This window comes from Abrus precatorius, unplaced genomic scaffold (assembly GCF_003935025.1).
Source record: "Abrus precatorius isolate BTA unplaced genomic scaffold, Abrus_2018 Scaffold2, whole genome shotgun sequence".
Taxonomy (NCBI): domain Eukaryota; kingdom Viridiplantae; phylum Streptophyta; class Magnoliopsida; order Fabales; family Fabaceae; genus Abrus; species Abrus precatorius.
The window spans coordinates 38,073,923-38,090,704 of record NW_020874362.1 but is presented as its reverse complement, the minus strand read 5'-3'; the positions used below and the strand labels follow the sequence as shown (position 1 = coordinate 38,090,704).

Below are 16,782 nucleotides of genomic sequence, written 5' to 3'. Positions count from 1 at the left end.
GTTGCCCGCTGCTCTCCCCAAAGCATGAGAGATATATTGCTTAATAAGTAACTCTTGTTGGAAACTTGATATCAACTGGGTGGCCTAAGGCCCAGACAAGTAAGGTAAGGGCTTTAGCCCCGAATTTATTTATTTTTAGTTTTATTATACTTTTAAAAATTAAAAAAATTAAATTTAAATTTTTTTAATTCAAATATTTAATTTAATTATTAAATTTTTATTAATATTATAAATAATATTTAATTAATTATAATTCTCAATTAATAGTAATAAGTTATTTTATTAATAAAAAAAATTATTTTTAAATTTGTTTTCGGCTCTAAAAACTCTTGAGCCGTCACTGAATATCACGTGCCTCCATGTGATTTCAAACCTATTGGTACTGATTTATACTTCAATGGAATGTGTCATTGGTGGGGTGAGAAAGATGAATTTGAAATGTGTTTGGTGTCGTTCGATGAGGACTTCCTTACGACACTCTTAACTGACCTCAACGATCCATGTCCCGAATTGTATGCAATGCACTTTTTGACCAGACACTTGGTGGTGTTAAAAGGGTCCATTGCTTTCATATCAAATTCTTCTGATTCTACTTGTACTTTTCATATATCACTTTTGGTCAATTAGGGGTCAAGGAATGGTGGTTTAAACTCTTCACTATTGGACCTTTACCTTGTCCTAAGCATATTGTAGGTATTGGTTTTAAGGATACTCTTGGCATTGGGAAGAAGGGTGATATACTCTTCAAAAAGGGAGATGATGAATTAGCCTGGTTTAATTTACTTGCTGAGATGATTGAGGACATCGGTATTCGTGGAGAACATCTTTTGTCTCAGGTGGTAATTTATAAGGAAAGTCTCCATCCAATCGGAGGAATAAATAATTCTTGTTAAAGCTTAAAGCTTTTGCGCAATATGTTATGATTGTGGCTATTAGGAGTTAGCATTGTAGAGTCGGGTCCATTTAAGAATAACGTGTACATTCTAAATTTTAATATTCATTTAAGTCTGGTGTAAACTATAAATATGTTTTCTATTTTTATGTCTGTTTTAACAATACATTTTGCTTCTACATTGTGTTTGAATATAAATAACACAAATATGTAAGTGGATTGGAGCAGCCTCACCTTAATTAATTGGAGCAACCTGCATGGGTAGCAGAGCTGTGGAATGATATTTTATTAAGTTTTACCAAATCGCAAGTGGGTCGTGACACTTCACAAGGAATTCTTATGAGACGGATTCAACTCAGTTCTTAGATATCAGTTTAGGGGAATATCTTACTAGAGACAGTGGATACTAGAGAAAACACTGAATCATGTTGTAGGAGTGTTAAGTAAAAACACACGTACACACATTTCATATATAAAAAGAAAGGTTTCCATGCTTCATAAATATCAGACATAGTTGAAATAGCTGTCAACTTAAAAAGAATAAGGGATAATATTTTTAAAAACGTTTATTAATTAAAAGCATTCAATAATAATGAAAAATTGAACGTTTAACTGTCCAACCATACTATAGACCATATGATAGGTAGTTGACATAATTGGCAAAGTTGCATAAAAACTTTGATATAATTGTAAAATTAATCGTTGGATTAAGAAGGTCGTGTAAAAGTTTTTGTTTGAGATTATAATACATTTGTACTGCAACAACGACCCACTGGATTTGTTATTAGTTGTTTAATTTGAAGTTTGAAACAACTCTTCAGCTCACAACACTGGGAGAGAACGAGTATGAACCTTGGTTATAGGCTCATTTCATTATAGGCTCATTTTGCTTTTAGGCAAAGCAAAGAAATAAATGTGTTTAATTTCTTTTATATATTTTAGTTTTTTTCAATGATTCTGCAACTAAATTAAAAACAATTTACTGATTTTTTAGCTGTAATTCTAAGTTTCTGTGAGACCAACCTTGTATTTATATTAGATTGTGTAATTGCACAGTTAGTGTCCTTCCACCCTTGCGAATGTTTATTATTATTAAACTCAAAGAAATAATTAATTCGTTATGAAAAATCAGTTTTATTAGTATCCAATTTTAGGATTGATTTATTAAAATAGAAAATATTTATTGTATTAAAAATATAAATTTGCAAAAACATTTTTTATAATTATATTTAAATTCATTTCATTTGTGTTATGCAGGCAAATTTTTATCGTCTCAAATCATCTGCAGCCATCCGTTGACCCGCTGTTAACAAGGAAAAAAAAAAAAAAAGCTGTGTGGAAAATTATGTACGCAGTTGAAGTTGAACGAGGAAGAAAGGGTCACAAGAATTGGAATCGCCAACAAACAGAAAGAATCCTTCCTTTCAGTTTTCTCTTTCTCTCTCCCTCACCGCAAAGCTCCATTAACGTGACCGCTCTTTTATATTTTTGTTTTTCAATTATTGTTGCTTTACGTGCAAGCTTCTCCAATTTTTCTTATCAAGGGTGAGAATAATACCGCGTTAATTTTTTTATTTTTGGGTACTGTAAGATTTATCTGAGCTTATTTGGGATTTGAGCGTAGCAGGAAAAGAAACTGAGAACTTTTTCTGCTTTGTGATTTTCTGGATTATGGGTTCTTCTCCTTTGTGAATAGGTGCCCGTGGTTTTGGAATTATTGGCTCTTATTAACTTTTCTGTAGGTGGGTTTGTTGAGGTTTGTCTTGGTTAGGTTTGAGAAAGAAAAGGAAAGTTTTTTTTTTACCCTGTAGTGATTGAGGGCTGGCTTCTAGTTGATTGGTTTTTAGGTTTTGAATTTGGGAAATTGAGATTTGTAGGTGGCGAATTGAAGTTTTGAATGATGGATGAAGCACATGGTAGTTCAAGTTCCCTGCCTCCATTTCTGGCAAAGACTTATGAGATGGTGGATGATCCTTCCACCGATTCGATTGTTTCGTGGAGTGTTACTAACAAAAGTTTCATTGTATGGAATCCCCCAGACTTTGCAAGGGATTTGCTGCCTAGATTCTTTAAGCACAATAACTTCTCGAGTTTCATTAGGCAGCTCAACACATATGTAAGCAAATTTGATTTTGGTGTTGTTGATCACATGCTTGTTTTGTATTAATTTATTTCTCCATGCTGCTTTTGGTTGCTTGAACTGAGTCATAGTTTCTTAATTTGAGCAGGGATTTAGAAAAATTGATCCAGAACAATGGGAATTTGCCAATGATGATTTTGTAAGAGGGCAACCTCATCTTATGAAGAATATCCATAGACGGAAGCCGGTTCATAGCCATTCTTTGCAGAATCTCCATGCACAAATCCCGATAGGGGAGTCAGAAAGGCAGAGTTTTACTGATGAAATAGAGAAGCTTAAACATGATAAAGAACAACTTCTTATGGAGTTGCAGAAATATCAACACGAGTGGCAAACGTGTGAGATAAAAATACGTTGCTCAAATGATCGGTTGGAAAAGTTGGAACAGAAGCAGGAAGTGATGGTTTCTTCTGTTTCCCAGGTATTGCAAAAATCTGTGATTGCTGTAAATATCTTGCCACTGACTGAAACGTTGGATAGAAAACGAAGGTTGCCGAGAAGTGGCTACTTTAATGATGAAGCTAGTATTGAAGACGCAATTGAAACTTCCCAAACCTTACCTAGAGTAAATGCAGAGAATACCTCAGTTTTGACATTAAACATGGAGCGATTGGATCAGCTTGAATCATCCATGGTGTTTTGGGAGGCTATTGCACATGATGTTGGTGACTCCTTAGTTCAAATTCAGTCAAACATGGATTTTGATGAATCTACAAGTTGTGCTGATAGTCCGTCCATATCTTGTGCACAACTAGATGTTGAAGTTCGGCCCAAGTCATCTGGAATTGACATGAACGCAGAGCCAACTGCAGTTGGTGTACCTGAGCCTGTTGCTTCAAAGGAACAACCTGCAGGAACCACTGTTGCAGTGACTGGTGTTAATGATGTATTCTGGGAACAATTCTTGACAGAGGATCCTGGTGCATCAGAAGCACAAGAAGTACAGTCGGAAAGAAAAGATTATGATGGCAGAACGAATGAAGGAAAACCTAGTGACTTTGGCAAATTTTGGTGGTACATGCGGAATGCAAATAATCTTCCTGAACCAATGGGGCATGTAGAGAAAACTTAGTGGCAATTGATTATTCTTCTTGCTTGTGCTGCCCCCACAATCACATGTAATAAATCTAGGTATGCATGGTTTTATCTTCAACAAATACATATTCCATATTTTGGGTGCGATGGATTTTGCTTCCACCATTGATTTTAATTAAGTATGCTGCTCTTTAGCCTCTTCTAGCTCTATTATGCCAAAACCTGCCTGCACTGAATTGTGGTTTGGTCACACAATTGCATCCATGACAGTGACCATAACCTCAACATCCAACCTTGGTATGATTATCTCCAGTCTACATATTGTTATTTTTTCGCTTTGTTCCTTTCCCAATGTTAGTTTTACCATATGACAGAAGCCACCGGCTATTACCCTCTTTTGCCATCCTTTGGTTTGTTGGCTTACCTCCGTTTTTGTGAATGGAAATCATCCTGCAATTGCTGGGTGATTCTGATGCTGTTGTGGACATTACGGCTACAGTAATATTGTGGCTGTGTCAAGTGTTGTGGCTGTGTCAAGTGATGTAGTCTGCAATTTGAAAATAAGAACACCAATAGTAATTTAGATAATGCATGGTTACTCCAGTTTGAAATTAATAATGGAAAAGACAGTTGTTTTCATGAATTTATTCATAATATTCCATTTAGACAATAAGAGATTACTGGAAACTAGGATTTCCAATTAGGGAAATGCAATACTATAGTACTTCTATTTTCTTCCTTGAATAATTTTCATAGGGATTTACATCTTATAAATTTCACTAAATTATTCTAGTAGACAAAAACTGCTTAAAGTGTGTGAGGCTGACCACACAGAGGAGTATAAGGTGCATGGGAAGAAATTCAAGATAGAAGGGTAAAGTTGTACTGATTAGTGTCTAATCATCAAACTAATGAAGTGAAAAATATCTGGGATTGAACTGAACCTACCATGATGTAAAATTAACTTCTAATGAAAGAAAATTGTTTGCATGCGGTGAATCAGAATTTCGATTGGCAGAAGTAGTGCAGCAGTAGATCATAGCAAGAGAATGATATAAACTATTTGTGATTAGATAGGAGTTTTTTTTTTTTTTTTTTTTTGGGGGGGGGGGGGGGTGTTGATCCTGTACCTGACCTGTATGATCAAAGCTGTTCATTCTTGTCCGCCTATCGTATTTTAATGGCTTTTACATCAAATATACGACTATAATGTGTAAGCCGAGAGTTCCGGCGATTCTACACTATAATAAAAGCACTCCAAACAAATTACTATGTTAGTCCAGTTACTCATTGAGGCTTGATTTGACTAAGATTGTGTGTTAGAAGTACCTAGGACTTAAACAGATAGAAAAGCTATCACAAATCAGCTAAGATAAAATGCTTTCTGACTTAAATATGTTAATTGCAATGTCTAGCGGGTTGTTAAATGGTATGTCACAGGCAGCTTTGGTTCTCAGTTGTAATTTGTGTGGACTGATAAATGCCTTTAATTTACCATTGGCTGTCGCATTTGGTTATTCATCTTACTTCAATATCAAGTTTAGTTTGCAAAAACTAAAAAGATGAAGATAGACGATGGTAAATGTAATGTTGAAATTATGATTTGCATAGGCGCGTTTGGGTAAAGCGTTTTATTAAACACTTATTTAATCAAAACTTCTTACCCAGAGAGTTAATTTATAAGTTTGACTGAAGCTTGTTGAAATAAGTAAAAAAGAAGTTGTAAGAATGTCTTAATCCATTCTAAGTCCAACGAAGCTTTAGAATACTCTTTCTATCATTAACTTAAAACAATGTCATAAATCATGTTAAGTCCAAATAAGCTTTGTATAAGATCTTTCAAACGTCCCTTTGAGCATATAAAGTTAATTTGCTCGTTAGCTTAAGATCATGTATTTTGAGTTTAATTTTGATATACTTGCAATAAAGTTTTATATTGTCATCTATTAACGTATTGTTATATCATTTAAAATTTATTATATATTTTTAAACACACATTATTAAAAAATTATTTATTTATTTTTTTTATCAATGGAGGTTAGTTCAAATAAGTAGTTTAGTATCACTTAAATAAAATCTTGAATTCAAGTTTTTCTGTATCTAATCAAATCTGAATTATATTAAATGAAAAATTAAAAAATTTATTTTTTATTTCGACTATACATACAAATTAGATCCATAATTTATACTTATCTTTAATGCTATATGACTCTTCACCTATGAGCTGCTGCTGCTGCTTCTTCAATATAATGAACAAGATGCTCATGAAATGCCATTGACGTATTTGCTATTTTACTCTCTGATTTCGTGTGGAGATAATTTGATCTTCCCTATTAAATGCAATTGAGACCATAGGTGCAATTGCAATAATGCATTTGGTTCCAGTTCTGCAAAAGGGACTTTTTTAAAAGTGAGAATTGAGCCTGCTTGATGAGATGGCTTGGATTTGTATCAATGATTGAAGACATTAGCGTGGAGTCTTGTAAATGTTTTCTATGTTGCAACTTTTTTTCAAAAAATATATTTAAGAATAGTTAATATTTTATAAATTGCAATTAAAATATTTTTAAAATTAATGCATTTAATTTTCATCTACTTGTTATCAATTTGCTTTCAGTAGCATCAATTGACGACTCATCAAACCATCAAACCGGCTTAGTTATCACAACTAGATAAAAAGCCTCGATTTTTTGTCAATATACTATTACTTTATTATTTAGTGTTAAATTTTCGACTGATAGTAAACTTTATTTGAATTCTGACCTTTTTTTAATATTAAGTTTTTCTAATGTTTTCTCATTTATTATTGTGAGGTATTACATTTTTTTTCAAGAAAATAATTGTTGTTCAAGATTGCGAATGCAAGTATTGTGCAAAGTATTTTAGCGCTTTTACAAACACTACTTATGGCAACATTGAGGTTAAGTAAAAATAAAATTTAAATAATATGTGGTAAAAATTCAGAATTTAATTGTCTTAAGGTTTTAAACTAAATATAATATCTAAGTCTATTTATATTGGAGTAAATATTTATTTTCTAATTAGCAAAAAAATATTTATTTAATATTTTGAATATGTAAGTATCAATGATTTTAATCGTTGACTTTATAAAATGGCATTTATTTTATTTTTTTTATATGGAATGGTATAAAAAATAAAATAAAAAATTGAATAAAATATATGATTTTTAAAATATTAAAAATTAAAGTAAAACTTTTATCATGTTAAAAACTAAATTGATTAACATTTATAATTTTAAAGATTAAAATAGTATTTAGTCATTAATATGATTTCACTATAGTTCATTAATAAAGATATCTAAGATGCTTTAAGTCTACTTGTTTGACCCAACAAATAAAACTAATGAAATTTTCAAAGCATTAAAAGAAACAATTGGAATTATTTATTGAGATTTTTTTTAAAATTTTTTCTTTTAAGTATAAAAATACCACTTTATTTCATTTTTTTAGTTTAAAAAATCATTTAGAAAATAATGAAAATGTTTTTGTTATTTTAATATTTTTATTAAAAAATTAAAATAGAAAATAGAATTAAGATAATGATATTTTTGCAGAGAAAAATCAGACAAAACAGTTGCTTGCATAATTTCTAAGGAGGTTTTTCTTATTTGTCATAAAGAAAATCAGTGGTTCTTGCAACGGGCATTTCTGATCTCTCTATCTCTCATTCCTCCTTTTAATCATATCATCAAAATTTAAAGTTGTTCATCTTTATTTCATTGCAGTGGGCAAAGGACGCAGTAAAGATTTTCTTACCAATTAAGAGAGGGAGAAACAACCACAGCTACGTTGGATAGGATATACAGAAACCACTATCTCTTCACTCCTGCACGTTGGTGGGCGATCATGTACTAAATGTCTTCCACATTATAAAATTTCTTTTCAAACGTTAATCATAATTTATTGTAATTACCGCTTAGATGAAGCCTATGGGGAATGCATGCATGTAGATTGTAGCATGCGACTCACTTCACTTAGTGTAGCCCTATTTTGAAGGACATTATACTAAATATAAATAAATAACACCGAATGAGAATTATTTTGTTTGCTATGTCTGGTAATTAAATCAACCAATGCTATGGATGCAGTCCCCTCCTAGTGGGGCATTTATAATATAAGTTCAGGGGTGGTAATTGGTATGTCTTTTCTGTCTATGTCTGCGGGACAAATTACTGTGTTCAACAGCAACTTAACAGGATATGGACCCAAACAAATAAACAACTTATAATTCTATTATTTGAATTACTTTCTTTAAAATATTTGTATATTTTGTTATTATCACATATCAAATAAAATGTGGAGACACCATATATTATTCCTTATTTTATGGTGTCCTATATGAAATGTTCAACAAACATTATTGAGGAATGCAACAGGATCAATATGATCTACTTTCAAGTTTCACGTGGGATAATTATAAGGAGTTAACCTAGCTACTACGAGTTGAGTGGATGCTTCCTTTAAAGCCTTAAACTTTGAAGATCTTAAAATCGGGATTAAGCACTTAATTTGATAGTTAAGTTAACATGAGTATTGCAAGTATATAGCTTAGTGAGTGATATAATAAGTCTGTTTGCATGGGGATTGTCCCCCCCTGGTGCAGTGTTTGTCTAGTTATATAAGGAGTAAGTACCATCACATAAGCTAATCGTAAGATAATCTTTTAGTATTGATTAAATATGGTAATGTGATAGATCGTGTCTTTATTTGATAATTAAGAAAGTAATTTACTGTGGATAAGATTATTTCAAATTGTGGTCCATAAGAAGAAGGATGCAAATAAAAGAAAAAATGTATTGTTTATGTAAATTGAAATAAGAAATAAAGAAGTATTTTTTTCCATATGTTACTTTATTTAATATAAAATTATTTATTAATTATTTTTTGTTATTAAAAATTAGTATTTTCAAACAACTAAATAAACATAAAGCCTCCCCCTCCCCATTTCACATCATTTTAAGGGAAAACTATTTTTTCATTCTTATATTTTCAGCACTTATCTAAATAATAAAAATATAGTATTTCTCTCTTTCTTTCTTTTTTCTTATTTCTATTTTCTATTTTTTTTCTATTATTTCTTTGGATCAGGGTTAATGAGTTTTGGCATATTGCTTTTGTTATAAATTGTAGGATCATTATACCTAGTGTTTTAAAGGTATTACTTAAAGAGCATTTCATAAATATTTTAAATTAATTTTAAAAATAAGTATTACATAATTTTTATATTTTTGATTAATATAAAAATACATATTTTTTATTGAATAGTTTTTATTTTAATTTTGTTAACTAATATCTTAAGCATAATCGTCCTTGAATATTTGCTTAACTTATAACTACTAAGTTAACGACTTGTTGCATACGCAAATGCTGTGTAGAACAGCAAGCTGATTGTGTGTTGAAGATAGTCCCCAAAAGAAGGAAAAAACATTAAAGCAAGTTTCTTTTTAAAACTCGATTAGTAAAAATATATTTATTATTAATTTAATTTACCTTAATCTATTAAGATTTAAGGAAAAATAGTTTATTTTCTCACTTAAAAACAAATTCACTTTATGGCTGTTTAATTAGGTTATTTACAAAGTAAATTGATAAAGATGTAATTATTTATTTAATTTATGCGATTTTAATCTAAAATTTAAGGATAGACTGGAATGAACATAATAGAGTTGAATGAGGTAAAAGGAAAAAGAGTAAACTAAAATAAAGTCATTATTTATCAACTCATTATTTGAATGTATTAAAATAAAATATAAGATTTTTAAGAACACATTACAAATTATTTTATTTTTTTAGAAAACAAGGGTTGTAAATAATAAAGACTATTATCCTTTTCCATCAACCGGATGAGCTTTATGCCTTTACCCCAAGAAAAATGTCTGTTATGGGATGGCTAGTTAAGGGCTCAATGCTAAGGGTATCCAATATTTATGAAAACCGATGCTATAAAGAGAAAGATGTAACGCTTTATTAATTGATCACTTTATAAAACTATTGAATTCTCTACATCTAGCTAGTTATGTTTATGTTCTGTCATTTATATGTACATGCATCTATAGAACGATCGATGCAAAATAGTAAATGAAAATATTAATTTGCTGATATAAAGGCTACCTGCAGCATGATTAAAGTGGAATGACCTATGTATGAGCCCCTAGCAGGTATGTTAACTTTATTGCCTCTGCTTTTTTGTAGGTATCCCAAGTAACCACCAAGTTGACTTTTAGCATTGCTTTGCTCTTATATGTAACATGTTAATACTATGTTCTTAACTAACTTAGCATTGTGTAGATATAGCATAAATGCCTCCACTTGAAAGTAATTAGGTGATGGGTCTTGCATCCGCAAGAGAACAGGATACATGTTTTAGGTATAGAATTAGTAGTCGTCAAACTTTGTATTGGGATACTCTTGGTTTCCTAATAATTTCTCCATATTATATAATTTTTAAAGACAATTTTTAGTTATAATTTTTAATTATATTTTTAGAATGTGTGTAAAAATATAATTTTAAAAAATAGGTGATATTGTGTCAATTTATAATTGTTGAAATAACAGAATTGTGTCAATAATAGTCAAAGTACTATTTGCTTTGTAGGTTGTATCATTTATTTATCCCTAATATAGATGATCAGAAATGGTACCTTGGTGATAAAGATATTGCACAATTTTTTCACTCACATGATGGCCCTCACCTAATGCCTCACAACATGCTGGTTGCCTCTTAAAACAAGCAAGCTTTATTAGTAAAACTAACATTTCTCTTAAATGACATTTACAACAATGCTACAAGAGCTCTAAACTTTATGAACGGTGGGTCAGTGACAAAGAAAAGATGTTTGAGATATTAGACAGGCTTCAATGAAGTGAACACTATGGTTTTAGACATTTTATATCACAAGGAAAGAAGGGGAAGAAAAAAAGAGATTCTTACATGGTCCTAGTCAACCATGTGTTGTGTTATGTTAGGGTTGACAATGAATGAAATTTGCTCATGAATCTCATTCTTGTGTTCATAAAAAAAAAAAAATCAAATAAAAGTTCTACCTCATTTGTTAAAGAAGCTCAGCTTCACCTTTCAGATATCCAACTCATTGACTTATAATCATAACATTTTAATCTAATATTTATAATTTAATTTTAGAAAATATTTTAGTGTTCCTTTTAATTTAGGAGAGTATTTTTTGATATGTGTATAAAGAAAAAAAAAGATAAAAAATTATATACGTTATCATATACAATATTAATTTTTACATGTTCAAATAATAGAGTTGTTTTATTTAATTTTTAGTTTAAATAATCCTAAATTGTTACATTAGGACATTTGTTAAGAATGAATACAAATCTTTGTGCACAGTAGAATATTAGTCCGGGCAGGGCAACAAGTATTTTAAAGATGTCGATTAAGAAACTTAAAAAAATAATTAGAAATTACAAACATGTGAGAATACATTAGAATCTAAAGTGAAAGTAAATTGATGATTTTTTTTTTTATATATAAAAGAATCTATTTATATCCCTTACATTAGGACATTTGTTAACATTTTTCTATTAATATTATGATATTTTATTTGTATTGCCACAAATTTTAAATCAAATAATTATAAGAAGCATTGGTTATTCAACCAGCATGGGCAAACTTTGATGTGCATAGCTGCAATGCCATGTGTGAATTCTCTATTTTCGGAAATTTTTTATCATTTGGAATTTTAGATTCCTTATTTCCTCAACAGGTTTCACCCCTACCATAAAAATAATACTGAAGAATGATGATTTTGCGACAAGTGCACAAGAATTCTAGCTTCAAAAAAATAATCATGATTTGAGTGTAAATTACTTGGTATTATATAGATTCTTATGCAGAGTATTATATAGTATTAGTAATTACTATTATTCTTATATGAAAAAATGAAGCTTGTTGAGATCTTGATGCAGCTTCTCTTGAATCGTGTACAAAGAAGTGAGTAGAACAGAAAAAATGAAATTCAAGTGAAGTTTAAAGCATAACTAGACAATCGAAACTATTTACAAATTCTGCTAAAATTTTCCTACAAACTAAACATGATGTTGCTAATCATAGCAACAACATTGTTTGTGTGATTGAACACACAAACGAGGTTGGCTCATACACAACCAAACCTGGCGGAACACTCTGATGATGAGATCATGGTACTCATTAGAATTTAAAGTGAGATAACATGCTAAAAGCTCTTCCATTTCTTCTGGCTGGTTGATCTGTTTCTCTGTGATCATCTCAATCATTGAATCTCTAAAATCTTGTTGAGGATCCAAAGAACATTTCACCACAGCAAAGCTATCCAAATCCAAGCCTGTTGTTCCCTCCACAACTTCCTCTCTTTCTTCTTCTTCTTTTTTCATCTTCTGTTTTGCCTTCTTTTTCTCCTCAATAGCCTTTATCTTGCGGATTTCAACCTTGGAACCCATCCTTGGAGAATACACTCTAACCTTGGAACTGTGCTTTGGTTTTCTCTTTTGGTTTTCTCTGCTCACATGAAGTGATTGCCTCTGCTTGTTAATCTTTGCTTTCAATTCTTCACTTTGTTTCAAATTCGACCACTCAGAACCCAAATGGGTACTATATGCACAAGCTTCTCTCACACTTGCAAGGCCAGAACATCTTGAATCTACATGAGAGGAAAACAAATGCTTTCTTGGTGTGCAAATTGTTCTTGGTGAATCAAATTGTTCTAAGCATTCACTTGATGCAAATTCAGCTTCTTTTTCTGCTCGTTCTAATTTCAAGAGTTGCTCTTGCAAAACCCTTTGTGCTTTCCTCTCATACCTCCTCCTTAAGTATTCAAGTTCCTTCACACTCTTTGTTTCATTCAGCAATTTTGTCTCTTCTCTTAGTCCAGTTTCCTTCTGCTTCAACTTCAAACTGCATTCTTTTCTACCATGTCTTTTAGCATTGAGTCTATCACTTGAGGATGGAATGGCATGCTCAGCATCCAAACTGTACATTACTGGTTTCAGAATATCTTCACTTTTCCTATGCTCATTAGTACCCTCTTCACCAAATGAGAGTCTCCAGAAAGCATCATCATCCCCTCCATAAAACCTTTCTCTATTCCCACAAGCATAATGGGGTGAAGCATCAGATGGAATTGAATTCTGTTTTGCATTCTGCTTCAGTGATGCGGGTTTTGGCTCTGAGTTGATTTTCATCTGCTTGAACTTGGAAAGCCATGAAAAAGGAGATGCATGAGAGATGAATGAAGGCCTAGAAGAGGAAGCAGAAGAAGATGAAGAAGGTTTTCTGCCACCCCACTTCATAGTTTTATCTTGACAAGTTGAGTCTGCAGGTTCTTTTGTGTTTGGAACTCTTGATATGGTTAAGGTTTATTAGTCTTCTGAGAAGAGAGAGAGCAAAAGTGAAATGGGGTAATGGAAAATGGTGGTGAGTGTGAGAGAGTTGTAGCAGTTAGTGGGACGGTTAGAGTGTTAAATAGGAACGTGAGTTTCTTATTGCTTTTATCTGCAATATTTTCAAAAGAGTACCCGCCCCAATTCCTGTGACCACTTTAGCCACTTTCCTGCTTTTTTGGTTTCTACTCAAAAATAAGATTTGTGCCAAGATGGGGACCTCTTTTTTAGACCCACACAGTAATATAAGTAATTACAAATTGGCAAAATGCTAATCAGAAAGAAAATTATTAACATCAGAAATAATTTTAAGCATATCAAAATAGTAACTTTTATTAAAAAAGTAATAATTTATTACATAAAAATATAATAAATATTGTATTTTTTTTATACAAATAAACTATTACTTTTATATGCTTAAAATCAAGTTGACATCAACGAAATGAAATTAGAAATTTAATTGTTACAAGAAAATGATTGTGAACCAGGTACCTTTTATGAACTTTATTTGAAGGACACAAACATATAAGAGGCTATATGTAGCTTTACTTTTTCGTAACAATCATAACAAAAATGGTAGCCCAGTACATGTCATTTTGTGAAACAGCTATTCTTATTTAGCCTTGGCCTTGTGCTGAAGGTTGATACTTGTTGTCACTGGAGGTTAGTCTGGAAGATAAAAGGAGGCTCATATTGCAGTCCATTTGAATATTAACTTTGATTTCACAATAACCCATGTAGAGAGGGCTTTGTAAAAGTTGCAAAACTAAAGAATTAAGACAGTTTCATTTTGTTGACCAAAACAAAAAACAGTTTCATTTTGGATTTTGTGATGGACTGGGAGTGACTTTCCTCCTATCATTCTAGCGAGCAAAATCCTTGTCTCATCTTTTGCTTTTCCTGGCTTTATTTCTTTGGAATAGTTTCCTTAACTTTTTTCTTCTGAATCAAAGACTCAATGGCCAGTACAGTGGCCATTACCCAAGTTAGTTGCATGCACTATTACTAGGACTAAGCAGAGCGTTTGGCGGTTGGGGTTCTCCAAATCTAGTCCTGTCTGTCTATGAATGCAACATGACCAAAAATGTTTCTTTCAGAGACAAACATGCCAAAAATGTAATATTTTTTGTCAAAATTTTCACCAAGTCAATCATGAACTCCATTTTGACCCGATGAGAAATTTCATAACCAATGACCAATGTAAGAAAAAGAAAAAGGAATTTCATAACCATCTTGCAGCTTTTAAAATTTAAGGACTAAATTGTTGGTCACACAATATTGAAGGCTATAAATTAAATTTATTCCTATATGCTTGAATTTATTGTAACTATTTCAAATAATTCAAATTTACTCTTATTTCACATAACTGACACAATTGTCTCATAAAAGTATAATTATGTTCAGAAACTTCAATCAGATCGGTTAGTTCAACAGGTCAAATTGTAAATTAGGCATATTTTCGATTTGATTGTATTAATTTATCTAACGGTACTTCGGTCACTAATTTAACCATTTGAATCAATCAAATCAATTTAAACATCCTGCCAGATTTAATTTTTGTTGTGGCTGTATAGTACAAATTTTTTCTGTCGAAAATAGATGAATCTAAAAATTTACCAAACAATTATTTGCATCAGCCATGAGAGAAAATAGAAAGAAATTTGTACAGTTTACTTTACTACTGTTATTTATGAACATTCTTACGAAAAATATCGTAATTAAAAAGTAAGTTTTATTTAATTTCTAATTTGATTTTTAAAACATTATCACAACATAACTAATATGGCTTCCACTAAAATGTCTTGTAGTAACATTTCTTTTGGACTTGTATTTATATTTACATATTTTTTTATCTTTGCTTTATATACTTCTAATTTGCTAAGTAGATAATTGCAAAAACTATGTTGATAGATTCTTCAACTCTCAGAACACATAAATAAAAAAATAGATAAATGCCGTGTCAATCCAAAAGGCGAGGGCTCTGTATCCAACAATAATCAAGAACCCTTCGTGGGATTTTGTGCCAATTAGATTATGTGTGAATTATTAAATAAAAATAGATGTGATTATTCAAAAGAAACTTGACACAACGTCCACCATCTTAGCAAATGGTACCTTGTCTTAGTAGTTATTATATCATTAGATTCTGCTTGTCTCATCCAAATTATGCTGAGCTCTTGAGATCCAATCCTAGAAATAACGTTGTTAAGATCAATAGGGGAACCTTAGTTACTAAGCAAGGTATATAAGACCAAAAAAGACATGGGGTAGATGAAATTCGGTTAGTTATGAAATTCTAAATTGGTGTTGTGTTGCAATTTGTCAACAAAAGAAGTCATCAAATTGATTCTTTGGTGGCTTATTTTGACAGATGACCCAGACCATCAGCTAAGTACAGAAAAGAATTTTGGGCCCATTATCTTTTACAAGTTATTTCCTTTTCACCCTTACACAGTAAATCCTTCAACTAACAGTATCTCATCCTTCTTTTGCACTCTGACGTGATCTAGTCATTTCTTGTTAACTTGAATTGAAAGCGAATCTTTTCTTCATTGTATGAAATTATCTTTATGCATTTAGAGAGTAAGGGATATTTCTATATACGATGGAAGAAACTTTCAAATTTTTTTTCGTTTAACTGAATTTCTCAACAATTGTGTTTCACCTCATACTTGAATAAGCAAACTTACAAGTCCAGTTCCCTCTACCGGTTTTGTTGCTCAAGAAGGGAAGTTTCTCTTTGCACCTCTTCCCAATTATATGATTAAACATGACAAAGTGGTTTATTTTCACTTTACCACGAAGATATAATTGAAGAAGACATGTCTTCCAAACTAGATGCTCTTCCTCTTGCTTTTAGCATAATCTTGCAAATGAAACCAATATTATTTATTTTAAGCCAAGGTGCTAGCTCATCAAGTTAATTTCTCATTGACAGTTGTGATAATGGATATTGAATTTGGAACGACTAAAACCCGATCAAGATTTGAAATATACTGAAACTTCGTTAAAAAAATACTTCTTGCTTGATGGATATGGAAAAGGAAACACAGACGTTATTCTTAAGGGACTAAACTTTTTGGATTTGCAAGCTCTTTTCTTTATATTCATTCATTTTATTTCAAAACTGACAGTCATCAACCTATTCCTTATAAACACCACCAAAAATTTGTTACATGAATTATATACAATACATACATATGGTTTTGTGTGTAATTGATTTCCGACTCCCTCTAACAGCATTCACTTTGGTCTTGAAGATGGTTAATATCGTTCGAAACGTTCATCAGTCATTTTTCATGCAACTGTAAATG

At 31.3% G+C, this 16,782-nt stretch overlaps 2 protein-coding genes across 3 annotated transcripts; one reads left to right on the top strand and one right to left on the bottom strand.

The window, feature by feature from the left end:
• The first annotated feature begins 2,143 nt into the window (after positions 1-2,143).
• LOC113858406 (heat stress transcription factor A-4c-like) lies at positions 2,144-8,134 on the top strand. Of its 2 annotated transcripts, XR_003503351.1 has the most exons (3): positions 2,144-3,008; positions 3,121-4,163; positions 7,813-8,134. XR_003503351.1 is itself a non-coding variant. In XM_027491058.1 (2 exons), the coding sequence occupies exons 1-2, from the start codon at positions 2,790-2,792 to the stop codon at positions 4,102-4,104; spliced, it is 1,203 nt and encodes a 400-aa protein (XP_027346859.1). In that variant the 5' UTR covers positions 2,144-2,789; the 3' UTR covers positions 4,105-4,881. The 2 variants fall into 2 exon arrangements, 1 of the variants encoding a protein (XP_027346859.1); XM_027491058.1 differs by lacking the exon at positions 7,813-8,134 and having other exon boundaries at positions 3,121-4,881.
• On the bottom strand, positions 4,315-13,378 carry LOC113859996 (transcription repressor OFP5-like). The gene is made up of 4 exons (XM_027492634.1): positions 12,224-13,378; positions 6,285-6,397; positions 4,492-4,614; positions 4,315-4,381 (listed from the first exon to the last, which is right to left on the bottom strand). Exons 1-4 carry the CDS (start codon positions 13,376-13,378, stop codon positions 4,315-4,317), a joined length of 1,458 nt encoding a protein of 485 aa, XP_027348435.1.
• Positions 13,379-16,782: the final 3,404 nt, after the last annotated feature.